General features: G+C 41.6%; 2 protein-coding genes and 1 long non-coding RNA gene across 3 annotated transcripts in view; 1 reads left to right on the top strand and 2 right to left on the bottom strand.

Moving 5' to 3' along the window:
- Nucleotides 1–4,476: 4,476 nt before the first annotated feature.
- Nucleotides 4,477–14,748, bottom strand: LOC115573253 (uncharacterized). Its single transcript, XM_030403963.1, has 9 exons — nt 14,443–14,748; nt 8,498–8,574; nt 8,274–8,312; nt 7,960–8,007; nt 7,422–7,689; nt 6,772–6,917; nt 6,026–6,296; nt 5,516–5,661; nt 4,477–5,348 (listed from the first exon to the last, which is right to left on the bottom strand). The coding sequence occupies exons 3-9, from the start codon at nt 8,305–8,307 to the stop codon at nt 4,999–5,001; spliced, it is 1,263 nt and encodes a 420-aa protein (XP_030259823.1). The 5' UTR covers nt 8,308–8,312; nt 8,498–8,574; nt 14,443–14,748; the 3' UTR covers nt 4,477–4,998.
- The window catches only part of LOC115573250 (uncharacterized), a 40,768-nt gene continuing 35,321 nt past the window's right edge, over nt 10,363–15,809 (bottom strand). The window contains exon 10 of the mRNA XM_030403960.1: nt 10,363–11,121. Within this exon, the coding sequence (XP_030259820.1) occupies nt 10,745–11,121 (377 nt within the window). The 3' untranslated portion in view covers nt 10,363–10,744. The remainder of the gene's footprint in view (nt 11,122–15,809) is intronic.
- LOC115573256 (uncharacterized) lies at nt 14,138–14,999 on the top strand. Its single transcript, XR_003982246.1, has 4 exons — nt 14,138–14,210; nt 14,293–14,392; nt 14,479–14,639; nt 14,734–14,999. It is a non-coding gene; the product is annotated as an uncharacterized LOC115573256 (long non-coding RNA).

The raw sequence follows: 15,809 nt of genomic DNA, 5'->3' as shown, positions 1-15,809 counted from the left end.
TACAGTTCGTTAGACATAAAATGAACAACATTGAAAGTAAATCCACTTTTTTAATCAGCAAAATTAAAAAGTAGTCTCTGAGCTCTCCTTCTCTGGATCAGAGCAGAATCTGAAATCTGATTTGATTGAGGGTCTTCATCCCAGGCTCAGGAGGTCTGAACCTCAAATACAGCACATGACGGCAGCATAGCTTATGGACTGCTCATTTAGTGTCAGAACCAGCATTACACGTTGTTAGGAACAGAACAACCACCAGGAGGCGCAAGAGTTCCACTGAAACTTCACCAATGTGGGGAGCTTGACAAATAGGTTGTTTTATTTTCTTTCCTGTTGATCACACAGCGATGACTCAAACTGAATATTTGCTGAGTTTTGTTTACATATTGTATTGATTCAACTGAAACTGACAACAGACAGGGTACATGTTGCTTGCTCAAAGCAGTGGCTACAGAATAAGCTTTAAGTTTGTTTATGTTTTTTTTTTTTTTCCACTTTTACATTAGCTTTGCAAATTTGTCTTCCACTGGGCACAAAATCTCCCGGGGCAATGAAGGCTGATTGAACGACGGTCCAATCTGCATCCATTTCTCCCTGAATTCACATCTCCATTATAGACTAAATGAATTAATAAACTTATGATTTTTCCATGAGGAAACCAGAAACTCTCCTGTTGTCTTTATGATAGCAGCACCCACAGTTCATGGAAATGGTAAAGTAGAAACAACAACTTTCCCCCTCAAAATTAGATAAGTATTTTCAGCTGACCTGCCCTAACCCTTGGTGAATTATATCCTGAAAGACATAACTGTACAGTTAGCTCAGTTAGCTGTGCATCTATCTTACTCTGCCTAGACCATTCAGGGAGCACCTGAGTAACAGGTGACCCAAAAAATGTAAATTCAGTCATTAACTCCCCCCACGCTGATGGAAGGTGAAGTTTCCACAAAACATTTCTTGAGCTTCAAAACAAAACCAGACTTGGAGCACACTCCTAAACAACTGAAGTCGATGGGGACTTTAATTCCCTGGACGCTCAAGATCCTCAAACTGATTTGATTAGATGCTATTTACACCCCCAACATGCAGTTGAGCTTGTGCAGCCACCTCAGACGGGGGGCACACAAACACTAAAATTGTTTAAATTACGCCATTTCAGATTAATTTGGGATCTAAGGGTTTTACCAGAGACTTGGATTACATAACATGAGCTCTGTGGAGCTAATTTATCTTACGACAAAGCACCAGAATTGTAAATTATGGATTACTAAACTTCAGCAGACTTTCCATCACAATAGTGGCGAATAGGCTACAATGACTTTTTCATTTTCGGCTGAGCTGTGCCTTCATATTAAAATGACTACAAGGACCTTTGGACAGATCAGGCATGAGCACAGGCATTAATAATAATAACTACATAAAAAAATCAGTCTTTACACAAATGATGATCATATATATGTCATCATCAGAGCGGTCACTGTTTCACAAACACTTAAAGGTTCCTAGTAGTTACTTGATAAAAAAAAAAGGTACGCTTCTCAGCAGCATCAGACTCTCCTCCCGTTCTTTACTGAGGCAGCAAGTCAAGCTGGTGCCCCGGCACGGAGAGACATGTGGTTCACGTGTCAAATCGAAGTGGAGGTTTGGGAGCTTTTGGGCAGCGGCCTGTTCAGTGTTTCACGTTGCCCCTTCAGAGCCAAACAAGAGCGCCAGGTTCCTATTATTAGTCAAGAATGTCATAACAGGAAGGTTGGACTGCAGTCTGCAGGAGATCAGACTGTTGTTTAAGTGCAACTCATATTCTTAAGAGACATGATAAATGTTGTGGTAACACAAAAATATGAGTAATTACTGAGGAGCGAGTATGAAAATGATCAGGAACGACTTGATAGCAATCAATCGTTAATTAGTAATTCCTGAATACTTGTGATCTGAGGACGATATACTGGATATTGATGAATTGCTGAAGAACAGACTGGGAAATACTACACTAACAAGTCATTGAGTAACGATTAGTTCATAAATATCTGTGAATCAACATACTGAACATTTTTGTCAAGAGTTGTTCCTGATTGATTATCAACCACCTGCTGATCGGCACAAACTGGTGATGACTCATTAATCACCGATTTCTTGATACTGTAAGATCAAAGAACGCCAAGGACTCATCGACCTTCCTCATTAGTGGCCTGACCTCGTGTCAGCAGGTTTTACGCTTACTTGTGGAGTCCATGTCAGCTCATATTCATGCTCTAATTAAAGCAAATGGGGGACGTGACACATACAGACATTCCTAAATTCACGCACATTTTTGGAAGAAGCTGCTGGGCCCGCTGTATGATTAATTAGACCAAAAAAACACTGTATCCTTTGTCTGTGCTGAGCTGCTCTCAGTTATTTCAGATTTCAGTCTGAAGGAGTGTTGATAAGACTTGAGGACGGAGTCACAACTAGTCTCTGACGGCTTCAACTTATACCGTGTTCAGGAACGACATCCAGATGGTGGTGTGCGTCCCTCTGGAGTCCTCCGCCTGAGCTGAGCGCTTGCAGGCTTTGCGTCATTAAAACTAAGCAGGCGCTGACACGTCTTCACTTACCGTGCATCCACTCTGCCCACTGATGGATTCAACTCCCTTTTTAATCATAGCTGCAGGCGCTGACCCTTTTCTTGTATCAGACAAGCCCGATCTAAATCAACCATGGCAGTAAATCAGCCTTTGTTTTACAGAAATACCTCAGACTTGGTGTTGTTAACGAAGCAGCTGTCTGCAGAGCCAGTGTGATGATTAAGTCAGATCTGATAAAATGTTCCAGCAGATACATTTCAATCGCTGGCGGAGATACAGTCTTTTCTTTTCAGTTCACTTTAATTCAGGCGACAATTACCATGTGAACCATACGATATGTTCTATCTGGAGACACTGAGAGGCACTTATCAACTTCTTTTTCACCCTTCATTTGACTGCTTTCATCGTCTTTGGACTTCATCAGACAAACTAGAGTACAGACCCCAAAAAAGAATAATGCTGGGGGGACAACGGAGGAACGTGGACTCCCGTTATCAAACCGTTCATCTCTAATTTCATCTAGTCGCAGCTATACATGTAGAATAAGCTTTGTTAAATTCATTATTATTATTTTGGTCATCCAACCTTTTCAATATTAGTGTACCTGTAACATGGTTTGTAATAAAGCTGATTAACAGCTCACCTGTGAAGTGCCTGCCTCATACAAACTCCTGAGGTCGAGGATCAATGTTCAAATCCTCCCTGTAGGTTTTGCTGCAAGAAGCAAACTTTTGCTGTCATAAAAACTTACATTTTGAATCACAAGAAAAAGTTGAAAAGTTGTCTAAAACCACATTGTTAAAACTTTGAACCCTGTAAGGATGTCACTTGGAATTCACTAGTGAACGTAGAAATAATCTTTCATTCTGGCTCGACATCCTTTCAACTTTGGCAAAGACTTCTTCAGGATGTGTTTTTGTTAATTGGTAAATTCTGTGATGTATGAACTGATTTCACCTTCTGACTGCTTTTGCCAAGAAGTCTAAACATCCTAAGGGTTCTGTTTAAGGTTATAATCCAAAGTTTCAATAGACCTCTAGATGTCTTTTTCACAGCACAGAAACAATATGGCACTTCAGGTTCACGATCTTTCTCTGTTGCAGTTAAACAGAATACTATAATAAGTTTCTGAAAGCATTTTAGGTGAGAGATGGGCAGCAGAGTAACACAATCTTGGTTAATAGTTTATCAACACTGTCAAGTCAAAACTTGTATTTGAGCACAGAAGGGACTCGCTCTTCAAAATTTTAATTTTATTTAATTAATATTTCATAAAGCTTCCATACTTTAATGTTGAAAAGCTGATTTTTTTGAAGTGTCTTTTGGATGGATGGACTGGTTGGACACCATTCTGAACAGTCTAAAAAAAAATCAGCTTTTCTTACAAACATGTAATTCAACCCTCATGCAGCTAATAAAAAATGTACTAAGACCACAAACAAAAAGGTTCCATATCAAAACCTGCCATTAAAATGCAATATAATAATGTAATTTTTCAACGCCCTTAGATACCAGTTTGTTTACATCGTGCCACATTTTATTTATTTCTAAATCTTCCATATTTTTGATAGTTATAGCAATAGCATTTTTACGTCAGTTTTTGACATTTAACCTTTTTTTTTGCACTTAATTAGGTATTTTATCAATTGCATGAGGGTTAAATTTTATTATGAGGCTGCATACATTCGGCCTATGAGCAAAAATACAGGTAAATTGCTTCATCTAGTATAAAAAAATAAATAATGATAATGAATAAAACTCACCAGGACCACAGAATGAAACACTGATGACATGGGATGCATGATTTTTATGCCGATGACAGTTTTAGCTCTCAGTCTGTAATGTACACAGTGTGATATAGACATACTGGGCTGGTAGTGAAATTTAAAAGAAGAAAAAAGAAGAGACTGAATGATTTAAATGCATCTCGACTTTTATTTAGACTATTATTGGCACGCAAAAGCAAATATACGTTTGTATATTCAGTCTTCAGTGTCCCCTATTAAAAACTTAACGTGAGTATAGGCAGAATGCATACAGAGGAAATAACATGTGCAGTGAGTGTCTGTATTCAAATATACATATTGTTTGCTGAAAATGCAAATGTGTTATATCAGCAAAGGTGACACGGATGGAGGAGTTTTGCATTTCATCTCACATAATTTTCTGATCAGTGGACATTTTCATATCAGGATTAATCACCAAAATATAGATTCAAACGACGAATATCCTTTTAAATTAGCAACTAAAAACTTCTAACAGATCTAATGTAGAGCGCATGCATGCATGTCCTATAATATCTGTTTGGTTGTGAGCTACGTTTGTGCCTCAGGTGAGAGTGGAAATCCTCTCTGCTACATTCCTGAACCCCCTCACCTACAGTACACGTCAGAGCCACTCGTCCAAATCAGAAAAAAAAACCGAGCCGAGAAAACTAAAACTTCTGACAGATGAAATTAAACTCATCGTAGTCAGACTTGCTGAACCACTTATGGCCCTCAGATCTTTCCATGACAGCACTCCTGTCACAATCCCCTGTTTTTTCCCCGTCAGCCCAGCGGTTGAACTCCAAGCGATAATCAGCCACCCAGAACCAAACCTCCAGGATGCAGGTGTAGTGGAGGCCCAGCCACAAGAAGGGAGTGTCGGCTCTCCGGGCCTCCAGCTCAGCCAGGGTCTGGTCGTCTTCATCGAGGATGGTAGCCAGGTCCATGTCGTTCCCCCTGCAGTACTCCAGGGCATGTTCCCATGTCTTCTTCTCCTTGATCAGCTTAAAGGGTGATGCTACAAATAAATAAAAAAACATTGGTGTGAAAAGTCTCATTTTGTTCTCTGCTTTTGTATGAATACACTTCTTGTCAACATGTTACTGTAATGGAGACACCGAACTCATCCCTTTTTCTACCATCAGTTACTGAATGTGTGCATGTGGATCAGAACGTTTCTTGTACCTTTTCTCTTGCCGTAGATCTCCACTTCACACAGAATCAAAGACCTTGTTCCTGGTAAGAACACGGTGACGTAGCGCCCTGAAACTTGTTCAGTACATTTGAAGTCATTCCACTGCCCTCCTTCGAAGTTTGTGATGTTTGTACAGCTGAAAGAAAGAGAAAGATGAACACAGTATGAGAGAGAGAAACAGACAGGACATGAAGAGTGATGCTTCTGTGGGATGAAATCTCTGATTGGCTCTGAAGAAGCTGACAAAGGTAGAAAGTCCCACAGTCACCTGGGCATCAAACACACCATGACACAGAAACAGTCTCTGCCCATAATCCTGAACCTTTTGTTAGGTTTCACCACATCTGTTATATTCAAGGTTCAATTCTGCAGCATTCAGTATATTTCTGTCAGTTCTAACCCTTGAGGTCGATCATGGACACATCACATGCAGAACAAAAATACTGGACGTACAGAAGCTTGAAAATGTGAAGCTTTTTAAAGTAACATGAAGGTTTTACATTTTGTTGTTGATGCCGTTGTTCTCACGAGAGTTCCCGACGTGGATCTGAGCACCGGTCATATCAGTATTGTAATTGTTAACGTTGTAGATGCTGAGACAAGAAATGTCGTAGACACCCAGCAGGTCAATTCTCCACCAGGGTTTCTGCTCATCGTTGGTATTTGCACATGCTGTCTCATTCCCATCAGTAGCTCTTCCAGAAGAGTAGGGGACATCATCTGTGTAGTTTGATGACTGGGATGTGATGCTGTTTGTTGTTTTGATGAGACCTGTGTAAGAGAATAAAACAATGCAGAAACGATTCACTTGATAATATTAAGAATCCATGAATGCCTTTCTAGAAGGGGGATTTGAAGAGAAGATTTAAAGTTGTATATGATGTAATCCGCCTGAAAACTCAAATAAACAGACTGACCTTAAAGGACAGCACACTTATAAGTGGCGGACCCTGCCACCTTCCCAGCTACCAAACAAGAGTTCTGAGGATCTTATTTTCCTCTGAGAACAGCTTGTTTATATTCACTTCAATTTTTATCATTACCTCATTAATATTGTACATTTTAAAGTTCTGAGTCTGAATTTTCTTCAAAAATTACGCAGTGCTCCTTTAAGTTTCAAACGATAAAATGCAGGATGAAATAGAGAAGAAGAGGGTGAGATGAAAACATTTTCACTGTAATGAAAATGTTTGAGTCGACCATCATCAACTCACTGATGGAGACCGAATCAGAACATTTATTGTACCTCTTTTCTTGCCGTAGATCTTCACTTCACACAGAATCAAATTGCTTGTTCCTGGTAAGAACACGGTGACGTAGCGCCCTGAAACTTGTTCAGTACATTTGAAGTCATTCCACTGCCCTTGCTTGAAGTGTGTGATCTCTGTACACCTGAAAGAAAGAGAAAGATGAACACAGTATGAGAGAGATAAACAGACAGGACATGAAGAGTGATGCTTCTGTGGGATGAAATCTCTGATTGGCTCTGAAGAAGCTGACAAAGATAGAAAGTCCCAAAGTCACCTGGGCATCAAACACACCATGACACAGAAACAGTCTCCGCCCATAATCACCTGTGATTTCACCTGAGAGTTATCAAGGAAACTAAGCTGCCACCACACAGATAAATATATAAACAGCATATGGTACCAGCTGTGAACACCATTCACCTCGTTCCACATCAAAAAGATTTAAGGTTTCATTCTGCGTCATTTATCTTTAAATCAGTCGTAAATCTGTCGTTACTGGAGCTGTGAAACTGTCAATGTCACTGAAAACTGAACTGAAGATTTAAACAATCATCGAGACATTACATGCAGAACCTTTCTCAAAAATAAACTGGACATGCTGAAGCCTGAAAATGTAAAGCTGTTTAAAGTAACATGAAGCTCTTACATTTTGCTGTCGATTCTGTTGTTGTGGGACCCAATGTGGACTTGGACAGTAGCACCGGTCATGCTGGTATCAGTCTGGTCTTTGCTGAAGATACTGACACAAGAAATCTGGTAGACACCCGACAGCTGAACTGTCCACCAGGCGGAGTTATCTTGACTGTTAGGTCTGGTTTTGGCACATGTGTCTGTACGTCCATCAATAGCTCTCTTAGGATGGTAGTCGTTCACTGTTGATGACTGGAATGACTTGACTGTTGTCTGAATGAGATCTGCACATGAAAACAAAACATATGTGGATTAATTCACTTTTAAGAACATCATGCCTTTTTAGCTTTGAAATACTGTTTTAATGTTTTCTTATATGACTTTTCTTTAAAAAACAAAAATCCTTCTATTGCATTAAGTTGATAATTCAGCAGAGCCATAAGGTGTCTTTTGTGTTTACATGCACTTGCACACATTATCTTTAGAAATTTACTTAACTTTTTCAATGTGAAGAAATTAAACTGATCGGTGTACAGAAATGTTTTCAGTCCTACCTCTTCCTGATCCACGGCACATGTTGCTCGTCGTGAACTGCGCTCCTCCTGTGAAATGTTGACCACTGTTTAAGAATTTCTGTTTCCATTCAGATGTTTTTGATTTCAGTAATGTCAAAGTTACTGGCAGCTGTGACAGCATTTGCTGGGTAATACAGCAGAATTACAATATCCAGTCCTTCAACACTTAGTGCAGAGCAGTCAACAGGAAGACGATAAATAAGGACTTTAGTTTAAAATCCCTGATTCACAGTTTTGTGGATGGGCCCTGCGTCTCATTCTGTGTAGGAGTCATTTTAAAAAGAGCTGCTTACCGATCAGAGCGATGAACAACAGACGCCACAGCATCTTGACTGTGGAGGAGAAAATACAGAAGCATCGATATCAGTTAAATGTTGGACACAGACGACCACAGACAGCTCAACCAACGACTTTAACTGCACTAATGAATCTATATTTACTTCTATAAGACGGAGAAAGACTCTGTGAGGACTCTGTGAAGGTAAAAGACAGCTGAGGTTGTTCTGACCTCACTCACCTTGTTCACCTCCTCTCTCCACAGTGACTGATGCTCTCTCCTGCAGCTGTATTCGTACTCGTCACCCTTCCTGCTGGGAAATAGACTGATCTCACTGATGTCACCTCTTCTGGTCACTGATAATTTACATCTACAGTAAGAGAGCAAGATATTTACATGCATAATACGCTGTGTGTGTAAAAATACAATACATTTTCATAAACAAATCTTCTCTTCTCCTCGAGGTGAAGTTTGGTGTTCATGCAGAGGCCGATGACCACCTGCCACGTGTCCCAGAGCCTTCGTTAGCTCGACCACCAGCAGTAGTCCGGTTCATCTGAGTGAGGGTCGTGTGTTCAGGCTGTAACTGGGTCTCTGTTTTTAAGTGATTTCAGGGAGGAGAGGTGACACACAGGTGGGATTTGAACCCTGGCCAGCTCCTCACACGCTCTACCACGACTACCGAGCTGCAGGTGACTAAAGTGTTCATGCTGAAGTGTGACGTGGATGCTATCAGGTCCGGAATTGTGGTCCCTGCAGAACTGACCGACCTCATGAGAGACCAGCCCAACATGAAATGACAGTTTCTCACATCTGCTTTAATGACTAACATGACAGTTTGTTACATCTCTGTGATTGGAGGGCAGGAGATCAACGCAGAACATCAGCAAAACCAAGACAAATAAATATTAAACTCTATCTGAAAAAACAAAACAAAAAAACAATCATCTTAAATTATAATATCATTGTGGAGATTGTTGAAGGAGGCTGATGTGGACTGGACAGGAAAGGACAGGAGAGCAAGTATCAATCAGACAATCAAGAGTTTTAGTCCAACAACACAGTGAGCTGGAGCACAGCCGGGTCAGAACGGTACCACACAGGTGAGCTGATGAAGAGCTGCAGGTGTGCAGGATGATTGACAGCAGCAGGCGGGCGGAGCATCAACCACACACACACTGAGGGAGGAGACACACACACACACACACTCACTGAGGGAGGAGCTAATCATAGACAGGGAGCCAACCAGGAGCAAGAGGAAGTGGCCAAACACAAACAGGGAGCCAATCAGGAGAGCTGCAGGCCTGCGTCTGTCTGAACATGGCCGAGGGGGGTTGTGGGCGTGGCTGACAGGATGAAGCTAACCGCCGTCACACAATCAGAAAATAACTCTGTTCATCTAATCGAGGGTCTGAGGACAGAGGATGTTGTTTGATGTACAGATCATAAAAGTTCACTGAGGCAACGTGATTGTGATTTTGTGGCTGTACGAATAAAACAGATTTGAGCATCATCCTACACCTCCGAGCTCGTATCTTCCAAGCTAACACTCTGGTTAGCCTTCATGCTTTCAGGGTCAGTGAACTGTAACCTGCTAACAGCTGAGTGGGAGCGTCAGATGGACTCACTGAAGACAAATGAAGAGAAGGAATCATTCAAAGAACGTCTCAACTTTTAACTTTATTTCGACTTTTTATTTGCACACAAAAAAAACTAATATAGTAAAAAAAGGCACGTTTGCATTCAGAGAGACAACATGTACAGAGAATGTCTTCAAAACACAAACTGTCTGCTGCAAATGTTTTATATCAGCGAAGGTTTAACAAGATAAAAGATTTAAAAGTGACGGGACGTTACAAAATGTTCCCTCGTCGTTTCAGTCTGACCTTTATGTAACGTCTCATGGATTCAATTCTTATACTTGTTTAAATTTATTTAGTTTTCATCATAGCCTGTATACTTTTTACTGTTGTTCTAATTATTCCTATATGCCATATATATAATCACACATATTATTCTTAAATTTCAAAGCTGCTACATGAATAAAGTTTGATTGATTTTAACATCAGTGATTAAGTGGAAGCAAACAGATCTCAGGGTACGTGTCCACAGACGCGTCATTTTTTCACACCTGACGAAAAAACAGGCTGCGTAAACACCGGCTGCACCCGATTGGACGAATGTTACTCGATTAGCCGTTTGCAGACGTGTTCCTGAAGACATTTTAGTATTAAAAAAAGCGTCTCATGAAACATGGCGCGCCGTTACCTGAACGCATCGCGGGGCTTCCTGCAAAGACAGTGAACGAGAAGCGTGAAAATGACGGATCCTGTGGACACATACCTCAGAACAACGCAACATGATATCATCACCACATGGATTATAATATAAACACAGTATTATGGATTCAGTTCAAACACATCTTATAAAGTTAAAGCGCATGCACGTCCTAAAATATGGAGTTAAACTACTGAGATGACTGCAGGGTCAGTTATATCTGCGGCGCTGAGAAAACTGAAACTTCTGACAGATGAAATTGAACTCATCGTAGTCAGACTTGCTGAACCACTTATGGCCCTCAGCTCTTTCCATGACAGCGCTCCTGTCACAATCTCCTGTTTTTTCCCCTGGAGCCCAGCGGTTGAACTCCAAGCGATGATCAGCCACCCAGAACCAAACCTCCAGGATGCAGGTGTAGTGGAGGCCCAGCCACAAGAAGGGAGTGTCGGCTCTCCGGGCCTCCAGCTCAGCCAGGGTCTGGTCGTCTTCATCGAGGATGGTAGCCAGGTCCATCTTTCTCTCCCTGCAGTACTCCAGGGCATGTTCCCATGTCTTCTTCTCCTTGATCAGCTCAAAGGGTGACTCTACAAATAGATAAATGTCTGATGTGAATTAAAACTGAGTATGGAAGCACTGAACAGGGTTATTATGGAGCATACACGACACGGATAAGTAAAAGTCAAAGGGACAAAACAGAGAACAAGGATGTGAGATGAGAATAATATCATCTTCTCCAACTGCACATAAAAATGTTTCTGTAGAACCGCCCGGCTCGTCTGTTCCCTCTTGGAATCACATGACACTTTCAAGGGATTTTGTCTCCTGTCGGTCATTTTGTTCTCTGCTTTTGTATGAATACACTTCTTGTCAACATGTTACTGTAATGGAGACACTGAACTCATCCCTGTCTACCATCAGTTACTGAATGTGTGCATGTGGATCAGAACATTTCTACTACCTTTTTTCTTGCCGCAGATCTTCACTTCACACAGAATCAAAGCCTTTTTTTCTGGAAAGAACACGGTGACGTAGCGCCCTGAAACTTGTTCAGTACAAGTGAAGTCATTCCACTGCCCTCCTTCGAAGTTTGTGATGTTTGTACAGCTGAAAGAAAGAGAAAGACGAACACAGTATGAGAGAGAGAAACAGACAGGACATGAAGAGTGATGGTTCTGTGGGATGAAATCTCTGATTGGCTCTGAAGAAGCTGACAAAGGTAGAAAGTCCCACAGTCACCTGGGCATCAAACACACCATGACACAGAAACAGTCTCCGCCCATAATCCTGAACCTTTTGTTAGGTTTCACCACATCTGTTATATTCAAGGTTCAATTCTGCAGCATTCAGTATGTTTCTGTCAGTTCTAACCCTTGAGGCCGATCATGGACACATCACATGCAGAACAAAAATACTGGACGTACAGAAGCTTGAAAATGTGAAGCTATTTAAAGTAACATGTTGGTTTTACATTTTGTTGTTGGTGCCGTTGTTCTCACGAGAGTTCCCGATGTGGATCTGAGCACCGACCACATTATCACAGTTTCTGGAGTTGATGCTGATACAAGAAATGTCGTAGACACCCAGCAGGTCAATTCTCCACCAGTGGTTCCCCAGCTCGTCTTTGGTGTGAGCACATTTCATATCCCCATCAGTAGCTCTTCCAGAAGAGTAGGGGACATCTGCTGTGTAGTTTGATGACTGGGATGTGATGCTGTTTGCTGTGTTGATGAGACCTGTGTAAGAGAACAAAACAACATTCAAACGTTTTTACATGACGAGAGAGAAATGAAACCGATCAGTGTAAAGAAATGTTTGCTTGGTGCGCCTCCTGTGATGTGTTAAATGACAGAATATTAAATGTTAAATAATCATAATGATTATATTTACATAGCATTTTTCTAAACAAGGTTACGAACTGCTTCACAGAAAAAAATAACCACAGATAAAAAAAAACACACCAAACCCAAAACGTGTTAAAGAGCTCTTAAAGAGCAACACACTTTGTTTACAAGTGGCGGACCCTGCCACCTGTTCTGGCTTCAAACAGAGTTCTGGGGACCTTTTTTTCCTCTGAGAACAGTTTGTTAATCTCATTTATATTGTGAATATAAAAGTTCTGAGTTTGAATTTCTTCCCCAAAACGACATAGTGCCACTTTAATGTTTTAAGAGTGATCAGTAAAATGAAGCAGGTAGTCAGTGAACGTTGGGTAGGATGGCAGTAATGTGCCCAAACGTTCTGGGTGTTTCTGGTAAATCATTTTTTTTTTTTAAAAACAGCTGCAGTTGGTGGAAAGAGCTCTGACTGATGCGGGTAAAAAGTTACAGCACTGCAGTAATCTAAAGGTGAAAAAATAAAAGCATGGAAAACGTTATTCAACCGGAAGTAGTGAGCAAGCGATTTATTCAACAAAACAGTGGTGGAGGGTAATGTGGCTGGGATGACCGGGGTCGCAGGCAGGCAGGCAAATGGAGTTGACTGGAGCCAGCATGGAGGAACTCAGGAGAGCAGAAAACAAAACAGAATTGTGCTGGAGATCCAGTACAGGAAGCAATAGTCTAGCACCAAAGTGGCGGAGAGACCAGGTAGATAAAGTCAGTGGGTGATGAGTTGATCCTCCTCAGGTGTGCCACCCTGCTGCTGCTGCCACGCCCACGCCCACGCCCACGGACACACACAAACAAACAAACAAACACACACACGCACGCACGCACGCACACACACACACACACGGAGAAGGAGCAGGTGAGAGAGAAAGGAGGGGGAAAGGAATGTGAGAGAATCAAGAATGATCTGTAATGAGAGAGAACGAGACCGGACGACACTCACAGCAAAGATCCGCATCAAAGATTTCATCAAGATGTCTCACAGTTTGTGTAACGTGACTGCTCAGAAATATAAAATGATCAAACAATTAATAAATAAATAACTTTTTTTTTAAAAATGCCCTACCTCTTGCTGAGTCACGGCACCTGCACTTTCCTCGTCCTGTGAAATGAAAAATGACAGAATATTAAATGTTAAAGGATCAGAATAATAATAATCATGATAAATTTACTTATATAGCACTTTTCTAAACAAGGTTACAAAGTGATTCACAGAAAGAAAAAAAACACAACTGGAGAATAAAACAGAAGAAATAACAAAAAAAGGTTGAGTTAAAATCCAAACCTGTTGCTGATCCACGGCACCTGTCGCTCGTTATGAACTGCACTCCTCCTGTGAAATGTTGAACACTGTTTAAGAATTTCTGTTTCCATTCAGATGTTTTTGATTTCAGTAATGTCAAAGTTACTGGCAGCTGTGACATCATTTGCTGTGTAATACAGCAGAATTACAATATCCAGTCCTTCAACACTTAGTGCAGAGCAGTCAACAGGAAGACGATAAATAAGGACTTTAGTTTAAAATCCCTGATTCACAGTTTTGTGGATGGGCCCTGCGTCTCATTCTGTGTAGGAGTCATTTTAAAAAGAGCTGCTTACCGATCAGAGCGATGAACAACAGACGCCACAGCATCTTGACTGTGGAGGAGAAAATACAGAAGCATCGATATCAGTTAAATGTTGGACACAGACGACCACAGACAGCTCAACCAATGGCTTTAACTGCACTAATGAATCTATATTTACTTCTATAAGACGGAGAAAGACTCTGTGAGGACTCTGTGAAGGTAAAAGACAGCTGAGGTTGTTCTGACCTCACTCACCTTGTTCACCTCCTCTCTCCACAGTGACTGATGCTCTCTCCTGCAGCTGTATTCGTACTCGTCACCCTTCCTGCTGCTGCCTGTATGGAAATAGACTGATCCTACCTAATGTCACCTCTCCTGATCACTGATAATTTACATCTACAGTAAGAGAGCAACTTATTTACATGTGTAATAGCTGTGTGTAAAAATACATTACATTTTCATAAACAAATCTTCTCTTCTTCTCGAGGTGAAGTTTGGTGTTCATGCTGAGGCTGATGACCACCTGCCACGTGTCCCCGAACCTTCGTTAGCTCGACCGGAAACCCTCTTACATAAGTCACCTGGCTGAGATGAGCCCCCGGGGGATCACTCATTCACCTGCCGCCTCCCTCATTCAGACCAAATCAGGTGTTGTGGTTGAAAATCGACAGTAGTCCGGTTCATCTGAATGACGGTCGTGTGTTCAGGCTGTAACTGGGTCTCTGTTTTTAAATGATTTCAGGGAGGAGAGTTGACACACAGGTGGGATTTGAACCCTAGGCAGCTCCTCACACGCTCGACTTCGACTACCGAGCTGCAGGTGACCAAAGTGTGCATGCTGAAGTGTGACGTGGATGCTATCAGGTCCAGTATTGTGGTCTCCGCAGAACTGACCGACCTCACAAGGGCAGGAGATCAACCCAGAACATCAGCAATACCAAAGAAAGAAAACAAATAAAAATAATACTCTGTTTGAAAAAAATAAAATAAACAACCCTCTTAAATTATAATATCATTGTGGAAGCTGGTTGAAGGAGGCTGACGAGGACTGGACAGGAAAGGACAGGAGAGCAAGTATCAATGAGACAATTAAGAGTTGTAGTCCAACAACACAGTAAGCAGAACGGTAACCACACAGGAGAACTGATGAAGAGCTGCAGGTGTGCAGGATGATTGACAGCAGCAGGCGGGCGGAGCATCGGCCACACACACTGAGGGAGGGGACACACACTAACACACACACACACACTGAGGGAGGAGACACACACTAACACAGACACACTGAGGGAGGAGACACACACTAACACACACACACTGAGGGAGGATACGCAAACACACACACACACACACACACACACACACACACACACACACACCGAGGGAGGAGACATACACTAACACACACACACACACTGAGGGAGGAGACACACACTAACACACACACACTGAGGGAGGATACGCAAACACACACACACACACACACACACACACACTGAGGGAGGATACGCAAACACACACACACACACACACACACACACACACACACACACACGGAGGGAGGAGACATACATACTTGTTTTTCTGTTCTGGTGGGGACTTGTCAATTGCAGGTGCCCCGTGGGGACACCACTTTTTAGTTGAAATAAACAGCACGGTTCAAACTCACAAATTTTAGTGGGATTGTTTTGGATCCCAAAAATCAATGTGCTCATCAACATTTCTCAAATTTATAAAGCTTATTTTTGTCTGTTTTTTTCTATTCTGGTGTGGACGCTCCTATTGTGTCATATTACTACCCACCAATAGATGGCTCTGTAT

The sequence above is a fragment of the Sparus aurata genome, chromosome 21 (assembly GCF_900880675.1).
Source record: "Sparus aurata chromosome 21, fSpaAur1.1, whole genome shotgun sequence".
NCBI lineage: Eukaryota > Metazoa > Chordata > Actinopteri > Spariformes > Sparidae > Sparus > Sparus aurata.
This window is presented reverse-complemented; position numbering and strand designations above follow the sequence as displayed.

What these genes read in the sequence shown, in the direction of transcription:
- LOC115573253 (XM_030403963.1), bottom strand. Translation starts at nt 8,307, where the DNA reads ATGCTGTGGCGTCTGTTGTTCATCGCTCTGATCG. An exon ending in AACAGAATCGACAGCAAAAT is followed by an intron (nt 6,918 to 7,421) that starts GTAAGAGCTTCA and finishes TCTTTCTTTCAG; the next exon opens with GTGTACAGAGATCACACACT. An exon ending in GATCTACGGCAAGAGAAAAG is followed by an intron (nt 5,349 to 5,515) that starts GTACAAGAAACG and finishes ATTTATTTGTAG; the next exon opens with CATCACCCTTTAAGCTGATC.